At 49.5% G+C, this 27,838-nt stretch overlaps 1 protein-coding gene across 4 annotated transcripts; it reads right to left on the bottom strand.

The window, feature by feature from the left end:
* Positions 1-567: 567 nt before the first annotated feature.
* Positions 568-27,685, bottom strand: LOC111833922 (ubiquitin carboxyl-terminal hydrolase 2-like). Of its 4 annotated transcripts, none has more exons than XM_023792665.2 (13): positions 27,349-27,685; positions 20,483-21,237; positions 7,200-7,250; positions 6,362-6,485; positions 6,105-6,216; positions 5,851-5,961; positions 5,688-5,752; positions 4,126-4,229; positions 3,953-4,033; positions 3,741-3,819; positions 3,538-3,645; positions 3,324-3,444; positions 568-1,653 (listed from the first exon to the last, which is right to left on the bottom strand). In XM_023792665.2, exons 2-13 carry the CDS (start codon positions 21,191-21,193, stop codon positions 1,569-1,571), a joined length of 1,752 nt encoding a protein of 583 aa, XP_023648433.2. In that variant the 5' UTR covers positions 21,194-21,237; positions 27,349-27,685; the 3' UTR covers positions 568-1,568. The 4 variants fall into 4 exon arrangements, with proteins under 4 accessions (XP_023648433.2, XP_023648432.2, XP_023648431.2 ...); XM_023792664.2 differs by lacking the exon at positions 27,349-27,685 and adding an exon at positions 26,798-26,982; XM_023792663.2 differs by lacking the exon at positions 27,349-27,685 and adding an exon at positions 25,208-25,474.
* Between the last annotated feature and the right edge of the window lie 153 nt (positions 27,686-27,838).

Genomic DNA, 27,838 nt, shown 5'->3' with positions numbered 1-27,838 from the left:
CAGTGACCGCTGCATGTTTGCTGTGTCGGCGTACCCAAGGTGTCCTGCCTCACCCCCTGGGCTGGGAGGGGGGGCAGTGACGTGGCAGTTACCAGTGTTTTCACCCCTCCAATAATCAAATGAGTCTGCTTAGCCTCAGTCAAATTAAATGACATATCACCTGCTGGCTTATTTCCAGTGTATAGCTGTAAAATTGCACGCGGTTCCCTTTGAGCACGTTCTTGTGTTCGAGGCCCCGAACAGGTGCTGGTTATCGGGGCTCCTTGGTACGGGACAGCGCTGTTCCACCAGGCGCCGGTTATCGGGGCTCCTTGGTACGGGACACAGCGCTGTTCCACCAGGTGCCGGTTATCGGGGCTCCTTGGTACGGGACACAGCGCTGTTCCACCAGGCGCCGGTTATCGGGGCTCCTTGGTACGGGACACAGCGCTGTTCCACCAGGTTTAACTTTCAAAGCTCACCTGTCAGTTCCTCCAGTTTCAGCGGTAGAATCGACATGTCCGCCACCACAGGAGCGTTATATCACGTCCACACCTACACTAAGGCTTCAATGCAACACAGCAAAGATTGTTTTAAAAGTTTATTCGTTTTATATATATAATATATATAAATATATAATTTATATATAATATATATATATTTTTTTAACAGCCATGGTTAAAAAGTGACATCACTTTATCACCAGTCAGCATAAATAAAAGTCTCTCTTACGCCTGTTAATTTAACTGAAAACAGTAATGGGTCATTTCAGCACCACAGTGTCCTACATTCTCTATATTGCATCACAATATAAAAATATACATTTATGCTGTTTCCAAAACATTCTTTTCCATGTTGTTCAATGGCATGTTAAATTCATACTGTCAGCATTATTTTAGTGTACCTTAGATTGTCATTTTCACAGCATTTTAAAAACATCAGTAATCAATAGCAGCCACACAGATAAAACTGTTATAGGACAACCTAATGAATAGAATGCACAGCGCCACCTTGTGGGAGTGAAGGGAAAGTGATGGGATGGAGTGTGGCGAATGGGGCGACGGTGAGCCGCATGCTCTTCAAAACCCAAAACCTGAAGCTCAGAGGCAACTTAAATTGTCTAATATCCCCAGCAGGGGGCGCCACAAACCTGACCATCTTCCAGGAGCAGGGAGATTATAAATAAAAAACCAACAAGAAAAATGCAAAAGGAAACGAGTGTGACGAGTCTTTTTTTTTTTTTTGAGACTGACAATCCTGAACAGAAAGGCGCATTTAAGGGGAGAGCTGAGGCTGCAGGTGCGGTGCACAGACGGCCGGCCTCGGACCTTCCCACGGTGTCATCCCTGCCTCACACACAGGCAGACCCCCGCCCCCACTGCACCCAGGCTGAGTGAGTATGACTGAGTAAGTGGGGGGCAGCTCAGGATCCCTGCAGAATGTCCCTCTTGGACTTGCCGGGCATTTGGGCGGAGGCAACCTCTCTCTCGCTGACATCAGATGCTGGGCTCCGCCCCCCTATCTCTGTCAGCAGTCCCATTGGGCCGGGCTCCTGCCCATTCTCCCCCAGCTCATCCGGGGTGGGGATCTCACATCCGCGAGGAGGTCGCCAGCTCGTAAAACAGCACGTAGGCATCGCTGCCGCGCACTTGGCTGGAGGACATTGGCGTCACTCTAGGGGGAGAGAACAGCAGTGAAGCTGGGCCCCCCCACACCCTGACTTACACCACGACCATCTCACGCCGCCCCTCTTTTGTGACAAGTGCTGCTGCATGATCGGCTTTGGTGGGAGTAAAGATGGAGCGACATGGTGGCCGGAGCCGGAGCGCAGACACGTCGCTGTTGATCCCTCCACCATGTGAAAATAACCCCGAGTCTCCAGAGGCTTATCATGTGTGACTCGACGGTGGACCAAGCTACACGCACAAGGCCGGCACAGTCCCTCAGCCAAGGAATCACCCGAGACCCATCTGCCCAGGGAACGCCTGGACCACAGTCCCTCAGCCAAGGAATCACCCGAGACCCATCTGCCCAGGGAACGCCTGGACCACAGTCCCTCAGCCAAGGAATCACCCCGAGATACGCCTCTCGGACCGCTGCTCTGTCCCGTCTTCATCAGCTGTCCCTTGCCCATCTTGGCAACATGATTAGTTCTCGTATTTCGCTCTTGTTTAGCAGGAATCTAGTCCTGATGGTCTGGTCTGTACCTAAGCTGACTGTATGTGGATTTTAATACCTGCTAAGTATATTTAGATGTAAAAGCAGGAAGGGAAATGATACTCTGAATGCCAGTTTAACTAACGGGACTCAGAGAACGAGCTGATATAAAATTTGGAATGGGGGGACAGAGAGGATTCTGGGAGAAAGGAGCCTTATCAGCAACCGTTAACCTGCATGACATGGATGGACAATCTAGATTTGACTATCCCTCTAAAGCAGGGGTGTAAAACTCTGTCATATTGAAAACCACCTATGAGTTTGCCCAAAGCTCATTTATTTAATTAAAAACAGCATTCAGCAAACTTCACAGTTATTTGGTTGAAATCTTAACTATTTATAAATAACATTTACAAATGTGAACTTTGTAGTAAACATTATTCCTGAAAATTCTCTTTTAAACTAAAACTAAACAATGATCAGTGATGGACAGGGTTCCGCTAATCGGCTAATAAGCGAAGCTAACTTTTTTGATAGTGGATTAGCAATTCTGCTAACTTTGAAAACCATTAGCGGACTATTCTAAAATCCTAAAATCACACATACTTGTTCTGGTCTGTTGTGAGCAGGTAAGCAATGCTTGTAGGTTAGCAAGTTCATCGCAAGAAGCTCAACACAGACATTCCTGGATGACCGAAAAGTACCTCCTCCAGAGTCGGCATTAAAAAACACTTCAGGAACTACCTCAGAGGAACTACCTCAGAGGAACTACAGTTGTGGCGAGTTCCTGTGGTAGAGCAACAGAAGTTCCTGGTTTCTGAAAAAAGTCCACATCAGACAATTGTTTCTACTGTATTCCCTGCTGTAGCAGAACTGCACCCAAACCGTGAACCCAATCATATCTCCCCCGTTATGGGTAGTGACCTCAACCCCTCCAATGTTCAAACCAAAGTCATGCCCTTGCATCACACTCCTATTCCTGAGCCATTTTAAACAGAATATCAAAACCATTTGGTGGGCCTTGAGTTGGACACATGGGTCCTGTAGGATGGTCCTGGTAGCCCTGCCCTGGTAGCCCTGCCCTGGTAGCCCTGCCCGGGTAGCCCTGCCCGGGTAGTCCTGCCCTGGTAGCCCTGCCCGGAGACCCTGGCCAGAGCAGCAAACACTCCGTCCAGGCGGTGACCTACCTGGAGTCGTTGAAGGTGTACCACTCCCCAGAGGGAGGGTTGCGGCAATAGGCTGTGTAGTGACCTCCCATGGTGGTGCCAGAGTGATTGGACACTGCATACAGGTTGTAAACTGCATTGGCTATAGGGTGGGGGGGGACACTCAGGTTTACACATCAGCACGGACATTGCCCCCCCCCCCCCCCACACGGGTGAAAAAAACACTACAACTTACTGCTGTTCTCTGACGCAAACTCCCTGAGGTCCAGCTCCTTCAGGGGGAAGCTGACAAACGTGGACAGCTTGCTGGTTCTGATCCGAGCTTCGGAGAACCGTTTTAGATCTGGGAAAGGGTGTCAGTTAAGGTTGATAAGCCCACATGCGTGCGTGCACGCCAGCGACGGGTTCGAGTGTGTGCACACAGGCAGAGAAGGATACGCAGCACCAGGATCTTGGGAAAACGCTGGATGGTGAATTTCTTCGTGCATTTCCGCCTGGCCTTACACCTGTAGCACGTCTGTTGAGGGCATGGGGGAGGGAACGGGGGAAGGCATGAGGGAGCGCACAGAAAGGGTCAGGTGACGACCCAATGGCCTCCATGGCCAAGGATGGCCCAATCCCTATGGGGTGGGCGGAGCCACAGGACCCACCGGTTTCTCGTCTCCGTCCAGCACGTCCTCCTTGGTGAAGAGCCTCATGCAGTCCATCAGACTGACCTCACCATGGCCCTTCTGCAGTGGGGTGAGGCGGGACACAGATCAGTGGGGTGAGGCGGCCCACGTGCAGAATGTGACGTTAGTGGCCGGGCATCAGGGACACCCACCTTGGCGATGGGCAGAGACAGATCCCAGAATGGGTCGAACACAGTGGAGCAGTAACCACACTGGCAGCAGGTCAGCGAGCTCTTCAGCTGGCCAACGAAGAGATCTTACAGAGATACAGGCTGGTCAGACTTATATGCGCACACACAGTCATACGCAGACACACACACACAGGCACACACAGTCATACGCAGACACACACACAGGCACACACAGTCATACGCAGACACACACACACAGGCACACACAGTCATACGCAGACACACACACACACAGTCATACGCAGACACACACACACACACACAGTCATACGCAGACACACACACACACAGGCACACACAGTCATACGCAGACACACACACACACACACACAGTCATACGCAGACACACACACACAGGCACACACAGTCATACGCAGACACACACACACAGACACACACAGTCATACGCAGACACACACACACAGGCACACGCAGTCATACGCAGACACACACACACAGACACACGCAGTCATACGCAGACACACACACACACAGGCACACGCAGTCATACGCAGACACACACACACACAGGCACACACAGTCATACGCAGACACACACACACAGGCACACGCAGTCATACGCAGACACACACACAGACACACGCAGTCATACGCAGACACACACACAGACACACGCAGTCATACGCAGACACACACACAGGCACACGCAGTCATACGCAGACACACACACACAGACACACGCAGTCATACGCAGACACACACACACAGACACACGCAGTCATACGCAGACACACACACAGACAGTCATACGCAGACACACACACAGACAGTCATACGCAGACACACACACAGTCATACGCAGACACACACACACACACAGTCATACGCAGACACACACACACACACAGACATACGCAGACACACACACAGACAGTCATACGCAGACACACACACAGACACAGACAGTCATACGCACACACACACAGACAGTCATACGCAGACACACACACAGACAGTCATACGCAGACACACACACAGACAGTCATACGCAGACACACACACAGTCATACGCAGACACACACACACACACACACACAGTCATACGCAGACACACACAGTCATACGCAGACACACACACAGACACACACAGTCATACGCAGACACACACACAGACACACACAGTCATACGCAGACACACAGATATACACATCAGTGTAAATCAGAAGGCAGGAAACCCTTCCTTACAAAAATGATGGCTGGGGTGGGAATAACATTCCTGTTAGTGGGTATATTTAATATCCAAAGTGCCAGAAGGAGTGACCACTATCTAATTTGTGCTACTTTTTGTATTTGCTGACACACAGAAAGTCACACCAGCACACAAAATATTAACGTTATTTCACACACACGCCTGGTACCACTGTCACACGCACACTAATCTCTCATTCTCTCTCACACACTCACACGCACACACATACGCACACACACACACACGCACACTCACACGCACACACACACGCGCACACGCGCACACACACACACACACAGAGCCAGCTTCTCACCCACTATCTTGCTGTCCTCCCTTTCCAGGTAGCGGTTCCACATGCGTTTCCCTTTCTCATCATCCCTGCAGTGGGGGGGCGGACATACACACATGTGACTCCCTGAAGCTGAAGCAGCCTGCAGGCTGCTGGGGGTGGGGGGAGCGAGAGGATTCTAACTCACGGCAGGTGGTCCAGGTCCTCGGCGTGCCCCCGGGGGCGGACCGTAACGCGGTTCACCTCGTTGTGCAGACCATCCAACAGGAAGCGCAAGAACTCCTGCGCGTCCTGCTGACTGCAACAGGAAAGAGCCTCAGAACTGTGTACAGACATGCACACCTCCCCAAACCGGCCAACAGGTGGCGTCATGCTTAAACAATTAACCTGGCAAGTGGAAGTACGCATCTCGGCAGGACGGCAGTGGAGGACGGCACTCACTTGTAGCCCACAAATCTGGGGGCGTATTTCTGGATCTGCGTTTTAAACTCGGAGGGGCCGACAGCGTCGCTGCCTGACGATGTCCACAGTCTCTGTATGAGTCTGGCAAACTCTGCGGGGAGAACAGGTGTGAGGGTGACACGGGAGAGCTGCTGGCGTGTGATGTAACAGTGTGTGTGGCAGCGTGTGGGTGGTAAGGCACCAACAGGCCGTCTGTGTGCACTGGCCGGGGCGGCGGGTACGAGCGCGACCCTCACCCTCCATCAGGGTGCCATTCCCGCGGCTGCTGCTGTTCAGCTCCCGCCGGTAGCTGTTGTTCAGGCAGTAATCGCGCAGGCTCTGCGTGTTACTGAGGCACTGCAGGATGGAGTTCATGAAGCACTAGGAAGAAAACGGGAGCCGGTGAACCCGGGGAAGTCCCGCTGACGCATGGCACGTCATGCTGCACTTCCGGCTCCACCACGTTAGCCGCACGCTCCGCTAACGGGGCGCCATCATTGCAGCAAGTTACACATGCAAGAGCGGTGAAAGTCAAATACAAAAGCAATTAACTAAAACTAAAAACTTACTAAAAGCATGCCAAATGCCACATCTATGTGTCCAGTTGCTGTGAGGGGCTTTGCCAGTGTCAATGCAGACAGTTACAGGCAATCAGCCATTTTAGGAAAAATGAGCCCTAAACTGTCTGTGACTGGTAAGAGAGCAGCTTGGCAGATGTCCAAAGGCCTTTATTATTTGAATAGTTGAACACAGCTGACTCAGATTGGCAGCCTGACGATGCTGTGACGATTGACGATGCTGTGACGATTGATGATGCTGTGACGATTGACGATGATGTGACAACGGGCTCCTCCAGCGGGGCAGGGGGAGACGGATGGAGCCCAGATATCGACTCCTCCTCCTACAGCTATTTTCGGAACTCGCAGTTGAAGGGCGAGAGCTCCTGCATGTTTTCTGAGTCTAGCGCTACACACGAAAGAGGCGGTGGCACGTAACGCATCCATAGGGACACGGGAGACCCCCGCTGAGGCATTAACACCCCCCACGGTAGCAGGCGGCACTGCGTCTCTCGGTCACCGGCTAACTGATACTCACTGTGTTCCCCAGGTTCTTCAGCCCCAGCAGGGCCTGGGCGCTCTTGGAGTTCTGTGGAAAACAGACCAGACCGTTTCTAATAAGGAATATTAACAGAATGGGGACTTTGATTCGTAATCACAAGGAATTCACAGGCTAAGGACGACATTAAATGCATTTAATAAACTGCATTTAGTAATGTAAAATTCTTAAACTGTATGTCAATAAAGACAAATAAAACCAAGTATTACTTCTATAAACCCTCTTAGTAAAACACAAAAATGACATTTTAAATAAGTAATGTCCTCTTAAGCATGTTAAAAGAATGTAAATAAGATCAGGTATTTACCAAAAGTACTAACTAGAATGGACATAACGGTAAATCAAATTTCGCTATATCATGATACAAAAGCCTGAATACCGTCATGGGACTATAACAGCGTCTACCAGGATTTACATGGTTATTTCATGGGACTATAACAGCGTCTACCAGGATTTACATGGTTATTTCATGGGACTATAACAGCGTCTACCAGGATTTACATGGTTATTCCGTTAGTACAGCTGTGCTCTATTATCTGTCCTTGTTGACAATTGCATTGTTTTTTTTAACAGCAAAGGGCGTGATCACACTAAAAACAGTGATGTTCCACTGATCCAGTTGCTGCAGTAATATATTATTTTTATTTTATCAAAGGACCACTTCTACTGACTGCTGCACTACTTCTGTTTTGCAGCTGTACGTAAAGTCATTCATTTTTCCAAGTCGTCATATTTCTTCATATTTTAATATCGTGATAAATATCATACCATGGACTTGTTATTGTGATATTACCATGACCTTTCGGTATTAACATCCCCACTAGGCCTCCCAAATATACCATCAGGGATGGTGCACATGTTACCTGCATTACACAACAAGAACAGTAGGGGGGGCAGTGAGTGTGGTAGAGGTGTCATAGAATGAAAATCTGACTTTACTGCACAGTTGAAAAAGGAGAGTTTGGTACATGGAACTGACATAGTGTCAATCTTCAACACTGTTGTTCCAGTTTTCAAATATACTTCCGGAATATGTAAAAGGATGTGAAAAAGACCATTTCAAAATTCCAAGACTCATGTAATTGCGCAACAGGCTTAACCACGCCCCCAAACGTAACGTATGCCAGCTCGCTTTCGAGCTCAATGGGCATCGGGACTTTTCTGTAGGTACTGTGAAGCGTGAAGCAGAGGACGACAGTGAAAATGGCAGGTCGTGTGCGTAAGTGTGCCCCTCAATGCTATGATGGAGATGGTGGCACTTTTCATACTTCCCAAGGAACCAAAACACCAACACGCTTGGCTGTTGTTCATATTTAACAGGCAAGTCAGGGGTACCTTTCCCAAAAGCTCTTATAAGCAACTAACATAGTTGGAACCGTTCAGTTGCATAAATCTGACTATGCAAGTTGCTAATTACATTGCTGACAACTATGCTTTTGGGAAAACGTACCCCAGTTTAGCAGGGGAGTCGTATACAATATTATTAACATTATGTGATACTGACATGAGGCTTCTGTACTTCCTACTTTTGATTAACTAAACAAACATTTAATCAGTACTGTAGTAAAAAAACCATGAAAGCCGAACTGCAGATTCATTGCAAACACATTTACAAGCTGCTCACCTTGCGGTTTGGAGTTCTTGATAAAACTTGCATGACAAAGCTAGCATTGTAAAATCATGTTGCATAAGATGAAAAATAATTTGTGTTCTTGTTACAGAGCTGAAAATAAAGTTATTATGCTGACGTTGCGTCTAGGCTGAAGTGGAACCATTACTATTGTTACAGTTACATGCAGCAAATTGGTTCTACGTGAGCCATTGCAGCGCCTGACTGTAAACCAGCCAATCAGAGCAGAGCTCATGAACATATTAATGGGCCCACCAAATAAGGGAAATTAGCTTGTTTCATTCCAGGGCCAAATTATAGGGATGTAAATGGGCCTGTAAAACCACTTCTGGACAAGTTCACATAGTTTCTTGGCAGACAGGACAGAACAGTCTGAATAAACGAATCAATGCATTCTGTGGCACCTGTTATGGCCAGGGTGTAGGATGCGGGGGCCATTCGGTGCCCCCCCCCACGTACATTAACCAGCAGGTCCAGCACGTTTAAGCTGGCTGCAGAACATATACCCCAGTGCTGCCCGTTTGATCATTGCTCCTCACCATCTGTCCCCACTTTACTTAGTAACTATATGCAGATTACAGAGTAAACAAAGGCAGGACAACTGCAGGCCCATGGCGACGTTAGAGACACTGCGCACAGCGGCCAGATGGGGGCAGCCTTGGCCCTGCCTCCAACGGACACTCACACCTAAGAGGCGGGTGTGTGCGCTGGGTCCTACAGCCACTCTAAGACGTAAGGGGGGGGGGGGGGCGCAAGGCAAATGTTTGTGTGTACGACCTGATGAAATCTGCAAGAAATAATCGGTTGGCTTCCTCCCCATTTACAATAAACAAAAAATCTATCATTGTTTGGCATTTTCTCAGCCTTGGGAGGGGCCATGCTGATCCGGTGGGCTTGGTCACTCCTGGTTCCCTCCTCAAGCCAAGCCTGGTGCTGCACAGATCCTTTCCGTGTTTCTTTTCTGATTCAGCAGGCCGGCACCTCCACAGAGTGCTGGTTTAAGTATGCAGAGATTCACACTGCCTCAAAGGGAGCCCAAAGGTAAATTGTGCTCCATTTTTTATTTACCTTAGGGATGTCGCAGCCCAGAGGACAGGGGGGACATTCTGGAAGGTAGCAAACAGTCCGCAGACCAACGTACACTTAATTTCGCCATATACGTTTCCAACCTAGTGACAGGAAAGACTGACAATGATAACCCTGCATTGGCGTCAAAGACATCCAGCTGCTATCTCACGGAGATGCACGGAGTCGTGTTCAATTATTCGGATGGTCGCAAAAGAGAAAGCTTTATATGCGAGGGCTATCAGTGCAAAGCTTTATATGCGAGGGCTATCATTGCAAAGCTTTATATGCGAGGGCTATCAGTGCAAAGCTTTATATGCGAGGGCTATCAGTGCAAAGCTTTATATGCGAGGGCTATCAGTGCAAAGCTTTATATGCGAGGGCTATCAGTGCAAAGCTTTATATGCGAGGGCTATCAGTGCAAAGCTTTATATGCGAGGGCTATCAGTGCAAAGCTTTATATGCGAGGGCTATCAGAATCAGAATCAGAATAAGCTTTATTGCCAGGTATCATATGAGGAATTTGTTGTAGTGACAGAACTCTACAGTGCAACAGAAAGACAGTGACAAGACAAGACACAGGTAATAAAAAGAGTTATATACAGATATACAAAGTAGCGTGCAAAATAGCAAAAAGACATTCCAGTATGACCAGGTATGATGTGTTTGTATAGGTATGTTGATATGTGCAAATATGAAAAATAAATAAGCATGTGTGTTAAATAAATAATTTGTTTTAGTGTTGTGTGTACCACGTGTATTGTTAAGTGTACATGACATTGTTAAGTGTTCATGACATGGACTGCCTGGGGGAAGAAACTGTTCCTGTGTCTGGTCGTTTTGGTGCTAAGTGCTCTGTAGCGTCGACCAGATGGCAGCAAAGGTAAGCTCGCATTCTGGGGTGCTGTTGGCCAGGGACCCTCTTCCTGAGTGTGACGACCCTCCGTTGGCCAGGGACCCTCATCCCGAGTGTGACCCGATTTTGGCCGGTCTGGAGCACAGCGGTTGTTGACCTGAAAGGCCCTCTCCTGGCAGTCCCACTCTGGGCACTGAGGTGACCAGTTTTAATGCACGTCACCTCAGAACACCCTAACAATGAGCTTAAGCTGCACTTTTCCTCCAGTCAGACTTTTGGTGCCCACCTCTGTTATTTAGCTGTATATTGCATGCATATTTGGTCGCATTAGTATAAATGTACACAGGCGTGTCCGTACTACACACTGTGGGAAAGCATGATGGCGTTGATGTTGTACCAAATCAGAAATCCCATACTGATTCTGTATCTCTCTCCTACTCTTTCTAGTCCTCTCTCACATTCGTCCCCCCCCCCACACTGACTTTCTCTTCGCCTCCCCCCAAGTGACCATACGGTCAGAAGAAGGACACCCATGTACTGCTCAGAACAAGGTGGGGGACTAACCCTGATTTCATAACTGTCCCCTTCGCTGCCCCCCCCCAGACTTTGTTCAAAGTGATGAAGGTGTGAGGTGCTCCTGTCGCAGGTATTTGGGTGGCGATCTGCACCTTCCAGATGAAAGGCTCACTAAGATCATGCCAAGGCTCCCAGGAGCCGAGAACGTCCTGGTCCTCTGCTCAACTCATACAACAAACACGAAGAAATTGACCGACTGACTTCAGCATATTTATACTGAACATGACTGGACATCGGTGGCCTTCAACTACAATCTGTCCAAGAGGTGACAGCATAGTCAGTTCCGGTCACCTGAGGAGCAAGTGTCTGAACAACAGTTGTTTGTGACGGAAACCAGTAAAAGAGAGACTTGATCTTCTGTGGCTTGGAAATCGAGTGTCTTAGTATCTAATGTAAGTACATCTGGAAGGGAGCTGAATATTCCTGCATTTATGTCCCTGTCTAGTACAACCCTAAGACATACACAGGACCTGTCACTCTGAAACACATACAGGCTGTGGGAAAGAGAGACTGTGGGAAAGGTGCCTGCAGTACACATGAATGGTCAGCAGGGGGCACAGTCCTCAAGGAACATATTGCAAATACAACTAAAACAAATAAACCCGTTATGCAAAATAATCTGTAAACAAAACTAAAAATAACCCTTATCCTACCGAAGAATAGAGTAAGATGTGATAATAACTGAGCTGTGGAGACATGGGAGGAGGGGTGATCAGCAGACCCCAGGAGTCCTGTGCTAGTTCACCTAGCATGCCGCTTGACATACTGTTTTGTCAACATGCTTCGCTCACATAGGGGGGAAGCACAGGACAGGCAGTGGGGGGTCAGCCTCGGCAATGGGCATACCCACCCTCCCAAGAACTACACTGTAATTCATGGAGTATGCTGTGATTATTCAAGTACATATCTATGACTATGAGGAACGCAGGCAATTATAGATCTTTTTAAAGTTTATTTCATAGGACAAAATCATTTGTTGGTTATGTGTGTGTCAGGTCGGCCCTGAGTTTCTGATGACAGAGACCCTTAACTGCCTTGTTCGGAGAGCATGCATGATATGCAGGGAGATGATCAGAGACCGCCTTATGCAAAGCTAGAATGGTGACGTGACTGATCAGGTGAGAAACGGCGTGCATCTTGAAAACTGGACACGAGATTAAAACCCACTGGAAGACATATCGCGCAGAAAAAGCAAGGCCACGGCGTGTCTGCAGCACCGCGAGGAGTGGCTTAAGCGTCCGACCTCAGCAGCGCTCAGCAATTATAGTGACCACGAAACACAAGCATCTGTTGCTGAATAATTCAAATAATTTGGAGAAACACATTATACATACTGAGACGTACTGTTAAAGGAGAAAAAATATATAGCAATTCAAAATCACACGATACAACTAATACAAGTATTACATGTAATAGTCGGACATTGACGTTGGTCACGTACAGAGGAACAGGATTAATTTTTCCGTCGACTATCCGTGACTAAAAACATTGTACGACGTTTAAAAAAAAAAAAAAAAGGAATTCACGATGGATATGGTTTTATGAATTATAAACATCCATGAAGTGCTTAATGGATTCCACCTGTCTGCGGGTCCCCGACTATCCTTACCTTTGCCTGATTAATAAGAAACCCCACAAAGGTAGACACAAGCATGGTGGAGGTTTTCCGGCGGAGGTCCTGCCTGAGGAAGGGGAAAGCGGTAACCGGGGGGTCCTCGGGAACGGTCACCCTGTATGACCGCCGCAGGCTGGGCATGACGGCCAAGACGCGCTTTATCTATTCAGACAAGCGCGGCTCTTCGCTCATATGAAGGCGTCCGCAGATCCCGCCTATTTCTCCGAAGAGCTACCGTCTCTGCCCGATCTTGCACCTCTTAGTGTATCGCTCTTTAATTATATTAATATCCACCGACGTTCGCGAGAAGGACTTAATGCGGCTGCACCTGAAGCGCTGCGTGACACTAAAAGCTGCGCGACTCTACACACTTTGCATAAAATGATGCACCTTCAGTTCTTCACCTATTACAAATAAAACGAATAAATAACATATAAATGCAATAAATAAATGTATCTAAATAAATAAGTTATAAATAAACGACGGTGAGTCATCCCAGGTTTTAGTTGAAATAACCCGAAAGGCGCTGCTCGGTCGTGTTTTTACCGAACTTCGTACACGCCCCCCAGTCCCCCCCTTTCTTACGGACGTCAGACTTCGTTCGTGATTTTCAGACGTCAAACAGACAGAGGTCACCGTTTCAGTCCCTTTTCACCTTCATCATCTTTGCTGGTGGGGATCTAGAAAGTTTCATTCAAAGCCCCATTAACTGTCTGTATAGATACTGCGGGTATCCATAGGCGACTGTATGCAAACGTTGCAGACGCTGCGATGAAGTAATGTCGCGTTTACAATAGTTAACAGGTTAGTTTAACTGCATTGAGAAAATATACATATTTATTTCCGATGGCTGAAAATGCCTGTCTTCAAATTCATGGGTCCTTTACACTGAATCCCACAGGCTACAACGATAAACATTAAAGATGTTGTATTTCACACAGATAGAGAGGTATGGCTCGGCCGATTCGCGTGCTACGCTTCGCACCTCGGCATAATAATGGGATAGTGATAAATGAAGATTAAAAATAACAGATTTACAGTCCATCCATATTTGGACTTTGGTCACATGAACTTCACATCCAATCCAATGGAGCGGCTATGAAAATGATGAGCATTTTATCCGCAGGACCCTCCCATGCTTATTTTGTGGAGCAGTGATTCATGAGGAAAAGGCACAGTTATATAGCCTGTGTGTGTGTGTGTGTGTGTGTGTGTTTTACAGTGGATAGCAGCAGAGAGGTAAGCTGGACCTTACATAACCACCATCTTTTCCTGCCATATGCTCAGTCACTCTGCATCGATCTGCATCATTACAAAAGCGACAACTGTTTGGGGAGCCAAATTAATTCCATGCAATCGCTTCCCCAAAAACCCGGCAAATGTCCATTTGCTGCTAAGAAAGTTCCCCTGTCTACAGATCATTTTGTTTATGATGCACATTACCCAGATCCTTCACATAGTCACTGTATCTACACTGTCATCAGACTAACATCCAGTGAAGTACGCAGGTGACACGGTTCTCCTGTCTCTGTTCTCTGGCTCCTCACATCAGCACAGCTCAGTGCTCAGTGAGTTTGTGCAGTGCTGTGACAATGCCTCCCTGGAGCTAAACGTGGAGAAGACCAAGGACATAGTGGTGACCTTCTCTAGTAAACAGAGGGAGCTGGCGACAGGATCTGTCAGTATAATCCACGACCAGACAGTTGAGGTGGTGGAGGAGTACAAATATCTGGGCACTATCTTCGACTGCACCCTGAAGTTTTCCTCCAGCACAGAGGACATTCTAAGGAGATGTCAGCAGCGCCAATATCTCCTAAGGAAGCTCAACAGCTGTGAGGTCAACAAGGTCATACTCAGAACCTTTTACTACTCCGTCATTGAGAGTGTCCTCTGTTTTTCCATCGCCTGCTGGTATCACTCTACTAGCCTGCAGCACAGGACCCCTCCCATGGTCTGTTCCCGGAGTTTGAGTGACTCCCCTCAGGACGACGGCTCCGCTGTCCCGGCTGCAGGACACGGAGGAGGAGAGCGACCTCTGTTCCTAGGGTCGTTCAACTCCTCAACCCACAGACTTCCCTTCCCCCCCTGCCTCCCTGCACTGGAACCCATCATTCTTTCTGCACTTGAGCCCCCCCATGCCCACTAACAATCTCTCCCTTTTATTTATTCAGTTCTCATCTACCTGTTTGATTGCAATTTTGTGCAGCATCTTCTAAATACTGTAAATACTGTTGCACTGTACATCATTGTGTCCTTTGTTCAACTTCCCTGTGTGCCTTTAATTGCCCCTCGGGGACAAATAAGGTTTTTGAATTGAACTGAATTGAATTGTGTCTCACAACCCAGAACCATCTGAAACACTCTAATCAGAAAGGATGGGAAAAAATGAACACATATCACTTTCACCTCAAGCAGCAGGAAGGTCACTGTACACCCCCAGCACGTGACGCATGCCCAGCAACAACACGCTAATTGGTCTGGGGGGAATTTGATTGCACGAGTTCCAATTAGCAAGGTCTGCACAGAAGATTATCTGTAAAGTGGCCTACAGGAAACCAACATTGCTCCAGGACGACCATTCTAAGCAGTGTCCATGCAGCGCCCTCTTCAAATGAACAGGCGGCAGCTCTGTCTCCCTCCCTGTCACATAAACACAGGCAGCAGCTACCAGGTAACATAAAATGCCATGAAGACACTCCCCTTTTCCAGCGGATCATGACTTGGCTTGTGAACAGGATGTTATTTACGAGCTCTACTTCCAAGGCTGTAACTTGTATATTAATAGAAATAAACATAACAAACCCTGCCCAGCAAGCGTGTTTCAGTGTGATGCGTAGAAGCTCCGCCCGCCGTCAGGGTACGCGGGAATCCGGCAGCGTGTTTCAGTGTGACGCGTGGAAGCTCCGCCCGCCGTCACGGTACGCGGGAATCCGGCAGCGTGTTTCAGTGTGACGCGTGGAAGCTCCGCCCGCCGTCACGGTACGCGGGAATCCGGCAGCGTGTTTCAGTGTGACGCGTGGAAGCTCCGCCCGCCGTCACGGTACGCGGGAATCCGGCAGCGTGTTTCAGTGTGACGCGTGGAAGCTCCGCCCGCCGTCACGGTACGCGGGAATCCGGCAGCGTGTTTCAGTGTGACGCGTGGAAGCTCCGCCCGCCGTCACGGTACGCGGGAATCCGGCAGCGTGTTTCAGTGTGACGCGTGGAAGCTCCGCCCGCCGTCACGGTACGCGGGAATCCGGCAGCGTGTTTCAGTGTGACGCGTGGAAGCTCCGCCCGCCGTCACGGTACGCGGGAATCCGGCAGCGTGTTTCAGTGTGACGCGTGGAAGCTCCGCCCGCCGTCAGGGTACGCGGGAATCCGGCAGCGTGTTTCAGTGTGACGCGTGGAAGCTCCGCCCGCCGTCACGGTACGCGGGAATCCGGCAGCGTGTTTCAGTGTGACGCGTGGAAGCTCCGCCCGCCGTCACGGTACGCGGGAATCCGGCAGCGTGTTTCAGTGTGACGCGTGGAAGCTCCGCCCGCCGTCACGGTACGCGGGAATCCGGCAGCGTGTTTCAGTGTGACGCGTGGAAGCTCCGCCCGCCGTCACGGTACGCGGGAATCCGGCAGCGTGTTTCAGTGTGACGCGTGGAAGCTCCGCCCGCCGTCACGGTACGCGGGAATCCGGCAGCGTGTTTCAGTGTGACGCGTGGAAGCTCCGCCCGCCGTCACGGTACGCGGGAATCCGGCAGCGTGTTTCAGTGTGACGCGTGGAAGCTCCGCCCGCCGTCACGGTACGCGGGAATCCGGCAGCGTGTTTCAGTGTGACGCGTGGAAGCTCCGCCCGCCGTCACGGTACGCGGGAATCCGGCAGCGTGTTTCAGTGTGACGCGTGGAAGCTCCGCCCGCCGTCAGGGTACGTGGGAATCCGGCAGCGTGTTTCAGTGTGACGCGTGGAAGCTCCGCCCGCCGTCACGGTACGCGGGAATCCGGCAGCGTGTTTCAGTGTGACGCGTGGAAGCTCCGCCCGCCGTCAGGGTACGCGGGAATCCGGCAGCGTGTTTCAGTGTGACGCGTGGAAGCTCCGCCCGCCGTCACGGTACGCGGGAATCCGGCAGCGTGTTTCAGTGTGACGCGTGGAAGCTCCGCCCGCCGTCACGGTACGCGGGAATCCGGCAGCGTGTTTCAGTGTGACGCGTGGAAGCTCCGCCCGCCGTCACGGTACGCGGGAATCCGGCAGCGTGTTTCAGTGTGACGCGTGGAAGCTCCGCCCGCCGTCACGGTACGCGGGAATCCGGCAGCGTGTTTCAGTGTGACGCGTGGAAGGGCCGCCCGTCTTCAGGGTACGCGGGAATCCGGCAGCGTGTTTCAGTGTGACGCGTGGAAGGGCCGCTCGCCGTCACGGTACGCGGGAATCCGGCAGCGTGTTTCAGTGTGACGCGTGGAAGGGCCGCCCGTCTTCAGGGTACGCGGGAATCCGGCAGCGTGTTTCAGTGTGACGCGTGGAAGGGCCGCTCGCCGTCACGGTACGCGGGAATCCGGCAGCGTGTTTCAGTGTGACGCGTGGAAGCTCCGCCCGCCGTCACGGTACGGGGGAATCCGGCAGCGTGTTTCAGTGTGACGCGTGGAAGGGCCGCCCGTCTTCAGGGTACGCGGGAATCCGACATTAGGGGAATGGAAGCATTAGGGGATGCAGGGGAATTACCCTGCTAGGTAACTGCCTGCTGTGTGTGTTGTGTCACCCCCTCTATGACGTGCTAAATTCCATTTCCGATTCCCCATTCATTATGTACTCAGAATCCTCTGAAAACTGGTTAATTAGACCCCTGCTGACTAACCGGCTTCTAGGAAACCTCCACCAATGCAGACTTTGACCTTTTGTTCTCGGATTCCAATCTAATCCTAAGGTGTATGCACACCAAAAGATGACTGAGAAGTATTACAAAGACACACCACCAACACAGAGGGTCTTTAAAGAGGCTCCCGTCCACAAGGGGCTCAGGTCCGCTGTACTCAGGGTAGCTCACAGTTCAGGACTCTGCTACAGTCTATAGCTCAGTGATTCCATGAGGCAAACTGACAGTTTAACCAGCAGCTACTGTCTTAATGCTAGTTTATCATTGAAGATACGGTAACTTCAAGTTGCCAAAGTAGAATATTTAAATTCAGATATGTCACTTTAAAGGCAGTGACTGCTGTTCTTCATTTCCACCCTGATAGATTCTATCTTTTAGTTTAGCACTTTTACCACGCAAAAGTTTGAGAAAATGTTCATTGACTTATTTGAATTTCAGTTTTTCAACTTAAACATACATCATTTCAGCACGTTTGCATGTAGACTGGTCCTGTCTACATAAACGGTCTGTTGAGTGTGGAATTTGGGTGACACCAGTTGTAACTCGCCAACCAGACTGAAGCTGCTCTGCTGTTGGGTTTCATGCAGACTCATCTCAGCAGTACAGATGACAGCTAACAGGATAAGGGAAGCCTCGCAGTGACCTCAGCGTTGAGAAGCAGCAACCTCTCAGCGGGTATCCCGATCACACCTGATCGCACATGATAATTAACTTGCTCTGAATCAGCCCTGAGGCCTGGGCCCTTGTTTTGCTGGAGTTGCTTTGTGATCCCCTCAAAACCCTGAGAAGGTTAAATTCATGCATGGTCCTGATATACAGACTGTACTCGGGCTGTAACTAGTACGAGAGTGTAAAATGAAAAACAAATCCTATTTCAGCAGTTCACATGACAGCGTCATGCCCGTTCGCATCGCTAAATGAATAAACATCCCAACAGTAATGGTCCTCTGATCTCTGAACACTTAAGTTACAAATCTATACGATATATTATATAAATGACTATATATATGCATCAGGTTCTACCTCGGGCTCTGCAATGCGGAGGAGGCTGGCTGTCGTCGCGGCGATAAGGACAAGCCTCTACATTGATAGGGGGAGGGGTGGCAGTGGGGGACCAGGGGCAGCTCTGCAGCTGGGATGTTGGGGGGGGGGGTCAGTATGGCAATAACACGCATCCTGCCACCGCTTTGGGGTGAGGCCCTCTGCTTATTCCTCTCCACAGTCACTGTATGTCAGCTGCTGACTTTACAGCAGTCACTCCAGCAATATTAATAAAGTACTCAGTAAGTACTGAATTGTTTTCCATTAACAAGCACCACTAGTGACCCTGAATGAACACAGATAAAGCCTATCAAATCTGACCCAGCCCCCAAGGTCTCTGCAGTCTGTACGTCTCCCTAACCTAAAATAGCTGCTGTTTCGTGTGTGTGTGTCTGAACAAAAAGTCTATTTAACCACATTGGTCATTTTCTCAGTATATCTGACAGATTCCAGAAAGACAAAATAACTGTGTAGTTTTAGTCCCCAAAAAAAAAACACATTCAAATGACATAAATCTTGAATTTGTTTTAAAAGGCAACATGATTAGTTTAGAAGCTTTCTGTCTGAAAGTAAGATTAATATTTTGTTTTCACACAGGAAAAACCTACTTTGTAAACTGTCACAGTACAAAAAAGCCACAACTCCCTTCCGGAGAAGCAGAAGCAAAGTGAAGCGACACCAGCTGTAGAGTGATCCATTCCTGCTTTCTGCTTCTCTGGATTCCAGTGAGTCACGTCCTGCGTGAGACGGATGCCATGCTGCCTGGTGACTGGTTTGTGATGTGCCCGCCCTGGGCCTTGCCCGGTGACTCGGCACCTCATCAACATCAGCCACACACACCTGCTGGGGGCGCTAGCCTGTGACAGCAAGGACAGGTGGGGGCGATGCTATGCCGACAGCCAGACAGATTTTAGAGAGTCACGCTGCACCCAGTAAAACCAGTACAGCTAAAATGACCCTGAGATTTACGACTTTCCTCAGGGAGGGTCTCTCTCATCTGACCCACGTGTCCTGGTCAGATATCTTAGGAATCCTTTTGTTATGAGGCAGGAAGACACAGCAATACCAGAAAGCAGAGTGAAACCCTACTTGGGCTGGAATATCTGGCTGATGGTATTAGGGACATCACTGCTGTTCGAAACAGATGAACCGAGTGCACATAGGATAAGCTAAACAGCTAAACCAAATGGCCCTGCCATCCATTCCTTCGGTAAACAGCTATCATTTAACAAATACGTTCAGTGAAACTTCAGTGAAACAGCCTGGCTAGACGCTGTGAATCTCATGCCCTTTGCACAGACAGCAGTGGCTCCACGACACACTCCACGTCACACAGACTGCATGAATAACCTTTCAGCGTAAAGAGAAACGTCCGCTCTCCTAGAAAAAAAAATCACACGTCAACAAGAGTTTTGCTGCCCTCTACTGGTAGACCTGTGAAAAGTCTCTTGCCAACCCATCATAGCTGGTTTGATGACATACTGTGTCATGAAGTTCACAGCTATTACCCAGAAAAATCTAAATGCTTTGTGACAACAGATTTGGATCTAAGGGCAACATCATGCCATGTCTGAAGTCTGGAGTTGTTCCCTACTGTCTATACCACACCTGTAGACCAGCTACTGAATAAGGCAGAGTGTCTTACCGGGGTGTCCCGCGTTGGGGAGATGGAGCGGGTGAAGCCTCTATCCCTGGACGGGGTGAAGCGGTTGCCGTTGGTTACTGTGTCTTCAATGGAGCCACGCGGGAGGGTGGATCCAAAGCGAGAGCTGCTGTAGGGCTCCACCGACTCGCTCCCGCGGCTGTGGTACGATGACCTCAGTCCGCCGCTAGATGAGGAGGAGGATGGGGATGAGGAAGAAGAGGAGCAGGAGGTGGGTTCTCTCAGCACCAGCGATGTCAGCTCGTGCGTCAGGTCACTCTGGCTCACGGAGCGGCGGCGGGACAGAGAGATGCTGGAGGTGGCTGGCGAGGAGGACAGGTAGCTGGGCACGGATGGGGAATAGCTGAAGGAGGAGTAGACCCCGCCCCCGCTCAGCCCCGAGCTGTACGACCTCACCGGAGCTCGAGTCATGCTTTCGCTGCGCCGCCCCCCCAGCAGGTCGGCCCGGGGGGTGGTTCGCCCACGGTCGGGCTCTATGGAAGCGCCATAGGCGCGGGGGCGGCTGGCACTGCTGCTCAGGTAGCTGGAGGGGGTGTAGCTGGAGGAGCTGCTCTTATAGGCCAGTCGGTCCCGCTCGCCATAGGAGCCCAGGGAGGAGCCCAGGGAGGAGCCCAGGGAGGAGCCATAGGAGCCATAGTGGCTGGTGTAGGAGGAGCCGGTGTAGCGCTTGGCCGTGGACGATGCGCGAGACATGCTGGGATCTCAGCCGCAGGGGATGCACAGCCAGACCGCATTTACTGCAAGAGAGACAGAGACGGCCAGGTGAACCGCGGATTACGTTCGAATGCAGGTGATGCCCATTTGACTCATAAAAAGGTAACTGTCACCTTTTTGACCTTTGAGCAGTGAAAGCAGAGCCTGTACAAACCGGCAGGCGGAAACGCACGACTAAACAACCAAAACTCCACAAAAAGCTGATCTATCAAACCCTATAAATACTTAATGGTGCACAGACAGCCACAGTGAAGGAATCTCAAGACTCTGCCATGGGAAACTGCACCGGGTTAGACTGCACTGCCTTATCGCACCACAAGAAACAAGAAGTCTAGTTCCTCAGCTGCTACGCCATCTGCTGCCCGACAAAAGGTATGATCATTAAAACTAAACATCACAGGCTCCCAGGAAATGCTTCCTTTGTGTACCTAGTGCAATGGTCACCAAGCTGCATGCCTGTGAAGGGGGAGGAGCCTAAATGAGGTCGAACGTGCCACGTGTGCGTAGAGTACGGTGTGTTCCTGTGGAAAGCCCAGCTGCTGCTGGTACGTGCCATCTGAATAAATAAAAGTATCTGGTGTTGTTGATGCGTGTTGATTTCCGAGAGAGGGCTCCTATTTCTTTAATCCGTCTCTCCCTCTCTCTCCCCCTCCCTCTTTAAAGGCAGCAAAGGCATCAATAATTCAGCTGGCAGATCTGCGGGCAGTGCGACCTGGAGGCCTTCCAAAGCCAGACCGGGCCCTGGGACAGCGAGGCCGCTCGGCCCCAATCCAGGCCGGGCCCTGGGACAGGAAGGCCGCTCTGCACTTACCCGGGCCAGGCCCTAGGACAGGAAGGCCGCTTGGCACCCACCTGGGCCGGGCCCTAGGACAGGCAGGCTGCTTGGGACCCACCTGGGCCGGACCCTAGGACAGGCAGGCCGCTCTGCAGACACCCGGGCCAGGCCCTGGGACAGGAAGGTCGCTCGGCACCCACCTGGGCCGGACCCTAGGACAGGCAGGCTGCTTGGCACCCACCTGGGCCGGACCCTAGGACAGGCAGGCTGCTTGGCACCCACCTGGGCCGGACCCTAGGACAGGCAGGCTGCTTGGGAACCACCTGGGCCGGACCCTAGGACAGGCAGGCTGCTTGGCACCCACCTGGGCCGGACCCTAGGACAGGCAGGCCGCTCTGCAGACACCCGGGCCAGGCCCTGGGACAGGAAGGTCGCTCGGCACCGATCCAGGCCGGGCCCTGGGACAGGCAGGCCACTCAGAAAACCACCTGGGCCGGGTCCTGGGACAGGAAGGTCGCTCGGCACCGATCCGGGCCGGGCCCTGGGACAAGTGAGGCCACTGCCTCAGCATCCCCCACCCCAGCACCAGAATGGAACTGTAACTATGCACAAATTCCATTTCCCCGGGTTTGAGAATGGACTCAAGCAAAGAGGGAATCTGATGTCTGATCGCCTCTGCAGCCACTGAAAGACCATCTGTATGGGCTTTTAAAAGTCAATGGCACAAAGCAGCGTCAAGTTTGTCAGGTGCAGCCGGTTCAGTTCAGCACCCCCAGGACTGGAGTTTGCCGTCCTCCCTCCCAGTCCAGCCCACACCCAGGCAAGCTCAGGCTTGTCCCCCGTCATCACAACCATGGTTCCTGGACGTGGTGTCGCCAAGAAAACAAACTCAGGCTTTGAAGGAAATGCATGCACACACATACACACACACACACACACCAGACCCTCAACTCATCTTTCGATGTATGTAATGGTTCTGAGAAGGTTCTCTCAAGGTTCTCTTCTCAGAGGTTTCCATGACTACTAGCCAACAGGCTCTGCCGGCCTGTCAAACGCGGACGCTGGCAGAGCGGGAGCCTGGCTCCATGTTGGCTGTGGAGAGGGAACTGTCATTCACTGCTGTGTAGTGAAGCTGCCCCCAGCCCCACCCCCAACACACATTACGGTGCTTGTAAACACCCGTGCTTGGTTTCTGCTAACACGCTCCGTTTTAAAACACGCAGCAGAACAGGCACCTCAGCCTCTCTGGCACGTAACCTCATACGTCTCTGAGAGGGACACACTGCAGGTTGGCTGCAGACCACCGTGGGGGGGCACAATCTGTGGGTCTCTTCTACCCATCGCACTCAAGGCTGGCTGTAGGGTCAGCAGGATGTGAAGACATGTCTGCCTGCGTGTGTGTGTTCTGAGATGAATCTGCTCACGTAAGCAGATGTCCCATGTTTCCAAAAGAGAAGAGAGGCCCACAGCTCAGCGGAAACCCAACCCAGGGGGCTGAGTCCAATGGGGGCCCAAACCCATGGTGAGACGGGATAGTGGGTCGGGCTTGGAGACCCAATCCCCAGCCCTGAATAGCAACAAATGTGACCATTACAATTAGTGGTATTATTACTGAGAAGAGGCCAATCAGCACATTGTCTTTGGCTATTCAAATATCTCTGCCTGGGTCGAAATCTAGAGGCGTGGAAGTGTACATAAACTAAAGCAGTGTGAAGTTCACTCCAAACCACAGTGCCCTTTGTGAAATCTTCACCAAACAGTTCCCACCTGTTGCCTTGAGGTCATTAGCCAGTGGTCACCAGCACTGACCGTATCTGTGCTCCAGCGCATTTTGTGTGACTGACGTGCCGCCACTCTGTGGCCTCTGCAACTGTACTCATTCCATGACTTATAGGCAGAGGGAGCCATGCAGTGCATGCTGCAGTGCATATTGCAGTGCAGCTACGTGACTCCTTAAGTGATTCAGATTTCTGCTGCACATTGTGTGGTTTTCCAGCAGAATCATAATGCCCTCCATAGCTGCACTGGCTTTAGGTCTTAGGGAAGCTAAATTTATCTTGGAATGTGAAGCGATAAAGATGGCCATGTCTGTGAGAGGTACTCTGACAGAACAGCCTTGCACTTCCTCCCTGTTCCAATGAGAGGCGAGTTCCTGTGTGCCTTGAACAGGAAGCATGACATCAACCTAGCAGCAAAGCAAAATGCACCTTTGGCAGGACGTGCTTCTGAGTCCTGACCACACCTGCAACTTCAGGAGTTCACCACGGACCCGGGGGCTGGACATTCAACTCGGGACCACAGAAGGCTTAGCAGCAGAGTACAGTGCATGCTGGGATGCAGGTGGGACAGCACATCGGCCCTCAAAATGCACAACTTGTTGCACAACCCTGAGATAACAAATGCAGAAACATGTGACTTGGCCAGGGGTCATGCTGATTACTCAATCTCTTCTTCGCACTCTATCAAGTCCCTTTTACATGACAGTTGAGATACTAAAACATCTGACCAATAGCGTTAATCACAGATCAAATTAATTATATATATTAACCAACAAACCACTGGAAAAGTTTAAATGCAACACATGATCTCTTTGCCCCAACTAATGTAACCCACACTTCATGCAGATAGAGGTCTATGACTTAAACTTAGTCTGCATCTACTGGTCTATACTATTCTTCCTGGATTCCAGATGAACATTAATACAACACGCAGGCCATGCACAGGAAACGTCCTCTACACAGGTTTAAAAATTACATCTGTAAAGTTAAAGTGAAGTTCAAAGGCAACAGAGCAATATATAAAAATACAAGTGTACCAAATGAGACCAGCTGAAAATAGCTCCCCAACTCTGTAATTAATTCAGAAAGACCAAACAACCCTAATTACATGGTACATCATGAAAAGCAATAAGTGATAAACCCCACCTACTCCTTTGTAAATAAATGCTTAAGGTTTTCAGACTTCCAACAGAGAAATCCCACAGCCTGAACAGGCAGCCGCAATCCACAAAAGAGGCCTCATCCAGCAGCCGTACGTGTCCGGTCAGCGGACTCGTCACTTCCACACAAAACGGGCACTACGTTTCCGTGCCAAGAGCTAAAGCCAAAGACGATGATTACAGCCCAGATCCTCAAAACAGACTCCACCAGGACAACCTACAGCGAAAGGTCCCAAAGCGATGTCAAGGTGTCACCTGCCCCGAGCCGAAGGTGACCCACCTGTACGACTGGCAGCCGATGCAAACGTGGCGTGAGGGCAGCAGATAGACTCCCCATCTAAGCCTCGAGTGCATGGGGATACTGCCGTTCAGGCTGCGGCCCCGGACCGAGCAGAGCCAGGGGTGGGTTCCAGCGATCGGGTTTCAGTGGGTAAATATAGCAGCTGCCTGTGACCTCCACAGGTCACCCGCTGCCTGCTGGAATTCCAGCGCTGAGGCGGCCATTAGCGCCTCTTTAAAGGGCTCATCATCCCCCGCCCTGATCCTACCCCCACCGGCCCAGCAGTTCCTTATTTATATACGCCAAAAACCGCAAAACCTGATCTGACATCTCTGTTCGGTGACGACTACTACTCACAATACTCACGGGACACCAGAATCACTGAGACGTTACATGGTTACATGTCCGGGGGGTGCAGCCTATGTTTGCATTATGTCACTTTCAGATTTGATAGTTGTATCACTTTATCCAGAACACATTTTCAATAACTGAGCATTAACCAGTTCAGTTTAATAAACTGACTTAGGACACAACAATGATAATCTCTGACATTTCACTAGAATCAATTTTTACTTAGTTTTGCTCAGTTTATTTCATGATTCATATTTGTTAAAGGGCCCTAATACTTGTTATTGAATTTCAAATGAAGCATATGTATTTTCTTGTTTGTTGTACACATCATCATATGTATTTTCTTGTTTGTTGTACACATCATCATATGTATTTTCTTGTTTGTACACATCATCATTCTCTGGTTGACAAAAAAATCACCTCTTCTCATTAGGACATCATAAACCAATAACGGGTCGGAGTGCTGGGAAGGCTCACATTCCGAGTCTTTACGACTTCTATAATGAGAAAGGCTGTGATTCTGACGTTGCTGCGAGTTCTCCGAATATCTTTCTAAATGTAATAAAAATACTAAACTTCTACAGGTGCATCAATCTTGACTACAAAGAGTTTAAAAGGCCGTAATATTTACTTATTATAATTTATTAACTGCACCGTGACAGCATCTTACATACCGCCTGTATGTGTGTTACACTTTCAGTGTAGCTCATACGACCCCCTCCCGGCCAGATTGACAGAGTTTTAGCTGAAACTTCAAATTACAAATATTCTAAAAGTGAAACATATGGGAGGATGTCGCGAGGCATCCGAGTTCACTTTGAGTAGGAAGCCAAAGCTGCCGATACGCTGCAGGGAGAAATTCCTGCACTTGTACCAGGAATCAGGAGAGCCAGCGGTCCATTAGATGAAATAAACGCCATATTAACAGTAAGCACGTTTGCTTAATAGATAGGGAGATAAATGCATTTTAACAAAATTTCCTATTATCATAACGATATTATGCTACCCATGCACATGATATACCGCACAACACGTCATACACCTGAGTGCTCTTCGTTTCAGTAGCTCAGTGGAAGGTAAACGGATTAATCGTTTTAACCCCCGTGCCCACTCATATTCGTGGGCGTTTATTCCGTCTATTTCCGCGTCGTTGATAAAAAAAAGTCGAAGTTGAATCGTCCGAGCCGCGCGCACCAATATCTAAAAGTGAAGGACCGTTTTCAGCCGGAGCACACTCACCGCAGTCCGGGCTCATGTCACTGGCGTCTCTAAATAAGCTTATTTTTCCCCTGCTCTCTCAGGGATCCTTCCAGGCTGGTGCTCGAACACTGCTCTAAAAAATATTACTTATTTCTTCCTAACCACGTCTCTGTATCGCACCGTAGTTTGTAACCGAATAACGGATCTTTCTCTTTAACTCTGACGTCAGTCTGGCAATGCTTGTCGCTGATTGGATAACTTCGAGCCTAGACGCCCCCCCCCCCAAAAAAAAAAACCACCCCCTCCGTACTATCGCCTTGGTGATGTAGGTAAACAGAAAGCTCGAAGACGCACATTACAAACGAAGATGTTCTTCAGCGACCGGATGTGTGACTGCTCCTCCTCTTACGGCTTCAGTTCCCGTGTATCGGTATTGGCCACATTTGCGCAAAACTGGATTTGAATAATTCATCTATTATTCAAATTGTAACAGTTATGACTAACAGAGATGTGTCATTCTTAATATTTATTTACTATTAATCTACATCCAGTATGCGTAACTGGACCTACTATGTGTACACACTACTTACTGTTTCAAACGTGGTATTATTTTTCCGTCCATACATCATCTAACTGCTTATCCTGGTCAGAGTCGCGATGTGATGTTATTTTTACTTATAAACATTTCCAACGTTTCCAAGTTCAAACATTTTCATCCAAACAACTAATTCTTGTATTATATTTCGCTGAACTGTTTCAGTACGTTGTACTATGCGCAATGTTATCTCCACCTATTCGCGTCTTACCGCCCGGTACATTAAACTGAGGTAAGAGTTATATGCCTCCTAAGTAACATCGCATCTTTATTATTACGTAACCATTTTCTTCTTTGTTCATTTCATCCAGTTAACAAAAATTGGTGGCATAGGACAACTAGTGGTCGGAGGTCAAAACATCATAGTCCAGAATATTTTACGTTACCGTCGAGGTGTTCATATTTGAATTTCAAAAAAAAGAAGAAGAAAAAAAGTGTTCCTGAACAAATATGCAAAATGATATTTCTATTCATCTATCTTTCAT

The sequence above is a fragment of the Paramormyrops kingsleyae genome, chromosome 17, assembly GCF_048594095.1.
Source record: "Paramormyrops kingsleyae isolate MSU_618 chromosome 17, PKINGS_0.4, whole genome shotgun sequence".
Classification (NCBI taxonomy): domain Eukaryota; kingdom Metazoa; phylum Chordata; class Actinopteri; order Osteoglossiformes; family Mormyridae; genus Paramormyrops; species Paramormyrops kingsleyae.
The sequence above is the reverse complement of the archived record's forward strand: the minus strand, read 5'-3'. Positions and strand labels throughout refer to the sequence as shown.

Excerpts from the sequence above, each read along its gene's own strand:
- LOC111833922 (XM_023792665.2), bottom strand. The coding sequence starts at position 21,193 with ATGTCTCGCGCATCGTCCACGGCCAAGCGCTACACCGGCTCCTCCTAC. Across the intron at positions 7,251-20,482 it reads CCCCAACGCGGGACACCCCG|AACTCCAAGAGCGCCCAGGC; the intron begins GTAAGACACTCT and ends TGTTTTCCACAG. Across the intron at positions 3,646-3,740 it reads TCCCAAGATCCTGGTGCTGC|ATCTAAAACGGTTCTCCGAA; the intron begins GTATCCTTCTCT and ends ACCCTTTCCCAG.